We start from the raw sequence: 10,016 nt of genomic DNA, 5'->3' as shown, positions 1-10,016 counted from the left end.
AATTTGGACAATTCATTTCAAATTAAGTGATTTTCCCTCCACGCAACAGTTTTTCCCAAACTTTTGACAGTGAAAAAATGTCATTCACTTATTTTCTACTTGACAAGTTTGGGTAATCTGACATCGTGATTGCATCCAATGTTCATCAACAACAATTTTATTTTGCCACGCGAATACACATTTTTTGTCCTTGTTTTCAATTTTAATATATATGCTCTGTTCCAGAACCTGCAAGAAGCTACTATTTTTTACTACGATAGCATTTTTTCCTTTATGTTATCGGAAAAAATAGTAAAAATTAGTAGATTCTTGCAGTTCTGGAACAGACCAATAGTGTTACAGCAGAAGTTTTTTGTTGGAACAATTCAGCGATGCATCTACCTTTATGATTGCATAATGTCAAAAACAGTACAAAATGTCAACCCTGCTTTTGACAGATTAGGCCATAAAAAGAAAAAAATTGTAATCAGCTGTTAGCTGTGGCCTACCTTTACTTTATTCTACCATGGGTATATTGTTGTTCCAGAACCTGCAAGGAGCAGTATTAGTATTTTTGCGGTATCATTTATCTAGTCTTTACTAAATTAATTAAAGTCTCATTGTTTAAAATACATTTCAGTCGGTATTTGTTTATATCTCATAAAAACGTAAAAATAAATGTGTATAATGATCAACATTAACGAGCATACATTTTTTAATGTACGTAAGAGATATTTAGATAGTTTAACTATCTAGATTTGGTGTTTGTTTTCTGTGTGCTTTGGAAATAATCTGCAAAATGATGGAATCGTGTTTAAAACATTTAATTATGTTACGACTATTGTTACGTACCTATATTGTTAAAAATTAGTTCAGCGATTTATAGTTGTTGTGAACAAACAACTGTTTTCTGACTGTAGAGGGGTTTAGACGGGATCGCTTTTCTGTTATGCAGGAACCAGCGTGTGAAAACGCTATTTCTGAAGATGCAGATGTTGCGGGGATAACAAAATAAATGTTAGCGAGTTCACCAACTCTAGGAAATAGCTGCAGATAGACATTAGATTGGGAGAAAAGAAGCCTAAAAAGGAGAACCTACTTTCACATGCTCTTTCCACCAATCAAGACTTTCGGCACTCTGTACAGGAATTTCAAAATATGTATTTTGTTATTTCTTGGCTCAGGCTGACATTGCTCAAGTACATAGTTGGAAGTTCGTTTAACAAAATCAATCATTTTTTGGCGATTATTGGAAATTTTCTGATAAAAGAAATATTAATGTATTGGCCTGTTCCAGTACTGCAAGAATCTACTAATTTTACTAATTTTCGATAACATAAAGGAAAAAATGTTATCGTGGTAAAAAATAGCTTCTTGCATGTTCTGGAATAGAGCATATATGCATATATATTTATATACAGTTGCGTTTAAAATAATAGGAGAGCCCATACAAAAAAAGAAATGTGTTTGCTTATCATTGTTGACGTCCCAACAGTTAATTCATTAGCAGAAACGTGTCAATTTATTTCAAATTATTTCAAATTAGTTACTGTTTACACCAACATTATAAATCGCCTTTAAAGTTTTTCAAAAATCCATTTCCTTGGTCTGTATGGACACTCCTATTGTTTTAAACACAGCTGTATATACATATATGATTATTATTAATGTAAATATATTATATATTAATGTAAGTATTTATGAAGAAAAACAGCCATTACAATTTTCACATACTTCTCTTTTGCTTGGAGGCTCGTCTTCTCCGTCAGACGCTTTTGAAATTCTAAATTTGTTTATTTGGGAATATATAAGTTCCTCCTTTGATATATGTACCTCAAAATCCTGACAAAGGATATAGTTATCGTCAACATAGTTTTTTGGGATCTTTTTTAGATATTTTTTCCAATATATTCCAGTTTTTTTTTGACATGGATCCATTAGAGCTGCTACCACATGAGCTTTGGTTAGTTTGAACCTTGAATAAAAATGTTCCTTTGCGAAGCTATAAAGATTGATATTGATTTCGAAAGATGTCTCCACTTCGAATTCCTCAAATTTTGAAAATATTGTTTCTAGAAAGTATATGCAGCTTGGAAAGCTAGCGTAATCTTGGCTTTGTAAGTGGATTGTAGCTTCTTCAAAAATCGATAAAAATTTTTCAAATTCCAATAATAACGATTTTTCCATTATTGGAATGACCATGGAGGTCTCAGTGCATACTTTTAGCATCATGATATTAATCAAATCAATATTTTGTGAGAAGCTTCTAACCATTCTCAGTATCGAATTCCATCTGGTGGCTACAGAGTTTTTTAATCCCTGGAAAGACATGTTTCTAGTTGCCTCCTCAAGTTCTTCTCGTATATTTGAGTAATGATGTCGCAAACATTTCCTGTTCCCTTAAGTTGTTGTAATTCAGTTAACTCCTCTCCTTTATAACGAAGTGTTTTAAAAATTGTCTTTAATTATACCCTCAGCCTTTAGGCTAAAGAGGGTATTTACACTTTGAGACCCCAAGTATGTTTGTACGATATCCGTTTCAGACAATTTTGAGTAGATCTAGCAATGTCCGTCCGTCTGTCTGTCTGCCCGTCTGTCTGTCTGGCTGGTGCGCACGATAACTCTCGAACGGATCAATAGATTCGGTTCAAATGTTGGGTATCGAAATATTTTGTCCAGATTTGATTTAAGTTCGAAGATGGGCCATATCGGTCCACTCCTTCAGGTACCTCCCCCACAAAAGTTCGAAAATGTTCGGAAAAATTGTCCGCACTATAACTCTTGAAGGGAGCAACCGATTTGGTCCATACTTTGTATATCGTAAACATTCTACAAGAGAAAGATGAGGTTCCAATATGGCCTCAATCGGTCCACCCCTTCGAGTACCTCCCACACAAAATTTCGGAAAAGTTCAGTTTAGGGCCATCTCTCGAATCACTATGATTTTTGTTTTAGCAACTTGTATTCACTGCCCTCCATACGACGGCACAAGTTTCATTAGGGGCAAGTCCATACTTCCTGAGAAAATAGCCTGAGAGTTGTAGAAAACCCCTATGACACCGTGTGAGGTGGTTGGAGCGCAAAATAACTCTAGAACGGATCTGCCGATTCGGTCCAAAACTTGGCCTTAGTAATATTTTGTCCAAACATAGTCTAAGTTTGAAGATAAGCCATATCGGTCCACTCCTTCATGTACCTCCCCCACAAAAGTTCAAAAATGTTCGGAAAATTTGTTCATACGGTAACTCTTAAAGGGAGTGGCCGAATTGGTCTATACTTTACACATCCTAATATATCTACTAGATATAGATCAGGTTCAAATATGGACTATATTTGTCCAATCCATCCGGTACCTCCCACACAAAATTTCGGATAAGTTCACTTTAAGACCTGCTATCGAATCACTTTGATTTTTGTTGAAGCAACTTGCATTCTCTTCCTCAATTACGATAGTAAACGTTTTTTCAGGGGCAAGTCCATACTTCTTGAGTAAACATCCCGAAGTGTGTAAAAACCACATATGGCACCATATGTAGCGGCTGAAGATCCACTTCCATAATGGTCAATGTAGATCCATTCCTTTTAGTATCTCCTCCGCAAAACTTTTGATCCCTAATCCTAATGAACATTTTTGTCGGTTCAAATTAACAACATTTATAAAAACCCCTAAATACATACGTTTTTTGGGAAAAAATTGTTTCAATATATACAGGCTGAGGGTATATCTCTGTCGGCAAAGCCGACTGATACTTTTTTACTTGTTTTGATATAACATTGTCAAGGTTAGCGAACTCGGAGCAGATACAGCAGTTGTACATTTATCAAGGATGTTAAAATTTTTCATGCAGGCTTGGACTTGTTTTGTAACAGCTACATTGTCGTGTGGCTTTTTTTATTTATTTTATTTTATTTATTTGCTTTGCAATTGAAGCCAATTTTGAGGCCAATTTATATAATTACAAAGAATCCACCTAAATATGGCTTTGGCAAATGGGCTGTCATCAAAGAAAAATGCTTTATTTGAAAATCCTGACAATAATGCACCTTTATGTTAATGTAGGATAATTTCTTATATTTGTCACTCCATAGGTCCAAAACCAAAGTCAGATGCTTTGAATTGTTTAACTCATTTTTCACTTTTTCCAGGTAAAACTGGTACACATCATCAAGGGCCTGTGTTGCCAATGTCTTAGAGGTGGGGAAATGTATAGATGAATTAAAGTGGGAGACATACTTTCGAAAGCCCTCTCTTTCTACAAGATTGAAAGGCTGCAAGTCTATGCAGCACATTTCAGCCAATCGCCTGGCATTTCCAACATTTGCTATTTTCTGACTGCAGTGCCTTTGATGTAGTTATACGAGATTTTTCAGCCGGTTTATTGTAAATTTCTATATGATGGACATTTTTCAAGTGATTGGTATGATTTGAGGTTGATGTGCTTTTAGAAAATCTAGTATACAATATTATAATTATTTTATTACTTAAGATTGTTGTAAAAAACAATATAAACATTTAAATTATACCGTTTTAAAATGGAACTCTCCTCCAGACATATTTTACAAAATGTGTACCCTGTTAAAACAAGTTTTTTTTTGATACCATTAGAGTTCCAAAATATGTCCAACTCACCGAAGAAGCATTTTTGTTTATCAACACCTTTGCAAAGTTATTGATGTCCGCTTTTTTTAATTAAATCTTGGTAATATGCAAAGTCCTTTAAAACCCCTACCCCGCACTCATCGAAGCCGTCCGAATCCTCCTCTCCTTCATCGACGTCATCAACGACAGAATTGTGAAAAAATCTGTCATTGTTTTTTGTGTCATTTTGACAGAAGCGAGTTAACCTACGAATGAAGATTGTTTCGAATCACGGTTATTGGAATATTTTAGATTTTTTTTTATTTTTAACGTTTTTTCAACAACCAACAGACCAAAAATTGTAGATTTTTGAAAGAATATTTTCAATCCAATAACAAATAGGGTTATTGGATTCATTTTAACGATTTTTTCCACAACCAACAGACCAAAAATGTGAATTTTTTTAAAGAATATTTTTAACGTTTTTTCAACAACCAACAGACCAAAAATTTTAGATTTTTCAAAGAATATTTTCAATCCAATAACAAATAGGGTTATTGGATTAATTTTAACGATTTTTTCAACAGCCAATGCTATGTTTACATTTACGAAATCCACTTGATTTCATCTGTCAAACCCATAGGTTAAACGTCTAATGAAATCCAATGGATTTCAAATGAGATTTTATTTGACGTTTGAGCTATGGAATTGACAGATGAAATCGAGTGGATTTCGTAAATGTAAACTTAGCACAACAGACCAAAAATGTGAATTTTTTTAAAGAATATTTTTAACGTTTTTTCAACAACCAACAGACCAAAAATTTTAGATTTTTCAAAGAATATTTTCAATCCAATAACAAATAGGGTTATTGGATTCATTTGAACGATTTTTTCAACAACCAACAGACCAAAATTTTAGAATTGTACCGAAAGGGTACTGAAAGCTCTGGCTCGCAGCTCCTTGGGTAAAGATAAAGAGACGCTCATAGCTAAATACGAGACCATCAGTCGCTTCAATATTACAATATGCCGCCCCAGTTTGGAAGATAAGCAATGAACCTGCAAGTGGTTTCAAAATAGTGCGGTTCGGATTGCTACCAGATGTGTGAGGCTATCGAGTGTGCATAATATATATGAAGAGACAATGATACAGCCATTGTGATGCAGGATCCTTCTTTTCGACATATGCGGACATATCAGGCACGACCAGATATCCAATCCACGTAATTCCAAATGACGTCAATAGATTGTCAACACCGGCGGGTCTGAAGCTTATGCACACTCGATCGTTTTCTCAAGCCGTCAAAGGACACTTCCGTAATAATACTTAATAATCATTCTCCTGTAATCTCCTATAGTGAAAAATTTATATCCAGACGAACCAGAACAACCTTGGGCCAGCTCAGATTTGGGTAAGCACTATTCTTAGTTGTTACCTAAGCCAGAAAGGTTGTAGTCACTCTTGCCCGAATTGCCAACAGAGTTCACACAGTACAGCGCACCTATGCTCCTGCCCATCAAGTCCTACAGCAATTGAGAAACAGGACGAGCATTTACCCCTATATCATGTAACGGCACCTTCGGCTCCCTTGGCTGAGGTTAGCTCGCGGTGGCCAGAATTCGTCACAGAAATGTATTTCTTTCAGCGACAGGAATCAAGAGAGTTGGGTTATAGGGGTAGAATAACCTGGTTTATTGTCAATTACAAGATCTACTTGGGTTCCGACGGGGGTTTTGCTCGGGGTCTCCGGGTCCCCGTTCTCCTGTGACGTGGCTTACGACAACTCACGGCCACAGTTGTAGGTGGCGTGGGTTCCTACTTGTGTTCAGTCTAGGGTTCTGCGCGAGACCGCCGGGTCCCCGTTCTTCTGTGACGTGGCTTACGACAACTCACGGTCACAGACGTAGATGTAGATGGAGGTGGCGTGGGTAACTCACCTTCGTCGTCTTGTGCAGGGGTACTATAAGTTTCCTTGCTATGGTGGCTACTCACAACTCACCGGTTCTCGGGCTGTACTAAGGAGGTGGCTTAAGGAAAACTCGCCTTCTTTGTTGCGGTTTGGGGCTCCGGTCCTTCTTGTGATGGTGGCTAATTAAAACTCACCAGTGCTCGGGAGGTTCTCAGAAAGAGGCTTACGGAAACTCGCCGCCGTTCACACTAAGTCCGCACAAATTGTCCGTCGGTTCAATTCACTTTCCACTCTACTCACCTGGATTTTCTCTGATTTCTCGTTGTTACTTGTTCACACGGTTGCGCACTTACTGACTCTCCAGTAGGCTCGCCACTCCTTTTTATAGGGCCACCAGACGTCAGTTATAACTTAACGTCCTGGAGCCTACCATAAAAGTTGTTGCTTCTTGTTTACAAGTCCAACTTGTTTACGAGTCCGGCGTACCCCAAGTCAAAGCATACGAGTTGTTACTTGTTTACAAGTCCAACTTGTTTACGAATCCAGCGTACCCAAAGTCGAAGCACACGAGTTGTTGCTACTTGTTTTTCAGGTCCGAAGAACCCAAGAGTCGAAGCACGCTAGTTGTTGTTACTTGCTTACAAGTGCTACGTATATCAATGCCTATGGATACCCATAAGCATGCGCGTTTGGTTGGATGTTGTTGACGCCTATTCAGCTGTTGAGGCGATCGGTGTAAATCATGGTGTCGCTGCTAGGACAACTGTAAGTTGTTTTGCAATCTAATCGACAACACCGATAACCTACCCAGGCAACATAAAACACAAAGTATTGGTTGCATTCAAAAGGAACAATGTATAATTCACTTATATGTAGTTAGACTTTACATACAATTAGAGATCTCAAATGGAGAGCCGGAAACGAGACCCGACTTCCGGCGTCACAACCAATGTCATAATGTATGCACCCTGCATCAACATCACACCTGACAATCATGAGGGCATGGTACAATAAAGGAGAGGTAGGCCAGGTATGAAAATCACTGAGAAATGCCACCCTGCAGCTACGGCTTAAAACGTCAAATGGCATGGTACAATAATAATGGTAGACGTACCCGCATAGCTATCCCGTATTACAAAAACATATGGAACTTAGAGCTTCACTTTTTATATGTTAAAAATAGCAAAAGTTCTTCCCAAACGTATGACAGTGAAAAAATATCATTCACTTATTTTCTACTTGACAAGTTTGGCTAATCTGACATCGTGATTGCTGGCATCCGATTTGCAGATAAATGTCAGCAGAATTTGTACAAAAATTGTAATTTTTACATTCCCGTACTTTTGGAAAAAATTTAAATTAATATCAATATTCGTAAGTTTTGCTAAAAAAATCAACAATTTTATTTTGCCACGCGAATACACATTTTTTGTCCTTGTTTTCAATTTTAAGATATAGTGTTACAGCAGAAGTTTTTTGTTGAAACAATTCAGCGATACATCTACCTTTATGATTGCATAATGACAAAAACAGTACAAAATGTCAACCCTGCTTTTGACAGATTAGGCCATAAAAAGAAAAAAAAATTGTAATCAGCTGTGAGCTGTGGCCTACCTTTACTTTATTCTACCATGCATGGGGGTTTTTCTAAACGAAAAATTCCCCGTATATTTTGTCTTTCCGCAGTTTCAACTTAGGGGAGAAAGTGAAAAAACTCACTGGGAATTTTGGTTCAGAGTAACCCTCCATAAGTCCCTATTTTAGTTCTCAACTTATTAAAACTTATAAGATTCTGCTTCAGGATTCTTCTTGTGAAGTTTCTCTTTTGACCCATGGGCTGCCTCCTGTCTACGTCAGTGCAATGTTTGATGACGAGAAGGGACCGTAGTTGACCCAATTAAGTATGCTAGTTCAAAATTTAACCCAATCGATATATTGCAAATTTTTGAATTTTTACATTACCCACACAAATACACAAATATGAATACACAATGACATAATCAATAATTCCTCTTAACTTGTCCAGTTTGATGTAAAATTTTCAAAATATTTAAAAATTCGCGATAATTAAATTCCAGATGTATGCCACGTTGTACTCCAAAACACTTGAATATCGTATCCAATTCACGACTACTCAACATGTGATGCATTTCACGCACAGTTAGGGCGCGTATTAGTTGATTCTTAACTATTGATCCACAATTTTCATGATCGAAATCTTTAAATACTGAACTTAAGTTGGAAATTTCATCTGGTTGGCGGGCAAGTTTCATTAAAGCCTGTGAACAGATGGTACGTTCTTCGAAATTCAAGAAACATTCGGAACAATCTAAATTGGCTAAATGGATGAGTGGAACTGCAGTCAACTCATTATCACCAGATTGCGGTTCCATTTTAATGAATATTTCATCGAGAGCACGACAAAAATCACGATACAAAATACAACAGCCACGTTTCGGGGAACGAAATCTGGGAATAGAAATTATGGTCAATGGGGGAAGAGTGTATGAACTATGTATGTGAGAATTGACTTACATTTTACACAGGGTATTCACCTCTTCCACCGAAAGCTTTATATTGGCATTATCAAGTGCACGACGAAAATCAATTTCTAAAATTTCTCCTTCACGATGTCGATCATAGTCTTGCAAGAAATCTATAACGGGAATACTTTTTGTTACAGCTTGCCGTTTGGCTTTTGTCAATAATTTTATAATGAATTCCTCATTTGTTTCAGTTTCATCGGTAGTCGCGTTATTTGGTGTGGGACATTCAGTTTGTAAATTGGAAGTAGCTTTCAGTTTAGGTATGGCATATTCAGCAGGATCCGCATCCTCAAGAAAACGTCTATAATTAAAACCCAATTCGTTGCCATAGCGATCAGTGAGACTATTCATTTCATCGTTGGATAGCAGAATTCCATTGCTGACGAATATTTGATTTGCAATTTTACAAGGAACATGACCGCTGTTGAGTCTGACCGGGATGAAAGTAATAAATGCAATTAATTAAATTACATTACAAGAAATACAATGGACAAAATAGTAAGCTTTATTACTAATACCTAAAGGTGGCTGTGGTGGTTTGCGACCAGACGCAAATTTGCCTGTGGATGTTATCCGGAGGCTAAAAGAGCCTGTCACCAGTTTCACCCCCGTGGATGAAATATATGCTACAAGTCTTATCTGGGCCCATGCCCCGGCGATGCGACCAGCGAGTTGGAAATAAACATGATCGATGCCCCTGTCCATGTCATTAAAATCAATCAAGGCGATTTTAATGCAAACAAGTAAAGACCTGGGTACATAAGTTACCTCGCCTGCTTGCTTCTGATAAAAGAATAAAAAAAGAAAAGGGCAACCCAATTCGAAATTTGCTCAGCCTTCTGTATTCTTTTATTTTTATTATGTCAGAAATAAAGCAGGAAAGCAAGGCAATCAGGCGAGGCAGCTTATGCCAGGCCTTAAGTTCAGCCAGGCCGAACTTCTTGTACCCTCCACCACGAACTGTATTGAAGTGTTCGAGGGGCACTACAAAACCTTCTGG

General features: G+C 37.2%; 1 protein-coding gene and 1 long non-coding RNA gene across 2 annotated transcripts in view; one reads left to right on the top strand and one right to left on the bottom strand.

Moving 5' to 3' along the window:
- Window positions 1–574: 574 nt before the first annotated feature.
- Window positions 575–10,016, top strand: part of LOC141391114 (uncharacterized) — a 25,244-nt gene continuing 15,802 nt past the window's right edge. The window contains exon 1 of the long non-coding RNA XR_012409563.1: window positions 575–699. This is a non-coding gene — a long non-coding RNA (uncharacterized lncRNA). The remainder of the gene's footprint in view (window positions 700–10,016) is intronic.
- LOC141391113 (uncharacterized) overlaps window positions 8,384–10,016 on the bottom strand; it is a 23,995-nt gene continuing 22,362 nt past the window's right edge. Inside the window, exons 8-9 of the mRNA XM_073964032.1 lie at window positions 9,006–9,446; window positions 8,384–8,939 (exon numbers count right to left, since the gene is read on the bottom strand). Of these exons, the coding sequence (XP_073820133.1) occupies window positions 8,471–8,939; window positions 9,006–9,446 (910 nt within the window). The 3' untranslated portion in view covers window positions 8,384–8,470. The remainder of the gene's footprint in view (window positions 8,940–9,005; window positions 9,447–10,016) is intronic.

The sequence above is a fragment of the Musca autumnalis genome, unplaced genomic scaffold, assembly GCF_047663935.1.
Source record: "Musca autumnalis isolate F117 unplaced genomic scaffold, ASM4766393v1 scaffold_1, whole genome shotgun sequence".
In the NCBI taxonomy this organism is placed as follows: domain Eukaryota; kingdom Metazoa; phylum Arthropoda; class Insecta; order Diptera; family Muscidae; genus Musca; species Musca autumnalis.
The sequence above is the reverse complement of the archived record's forward strand: the minus strand, read 5'-3'. Positions and strand labels throughout refer to the sequence as shown.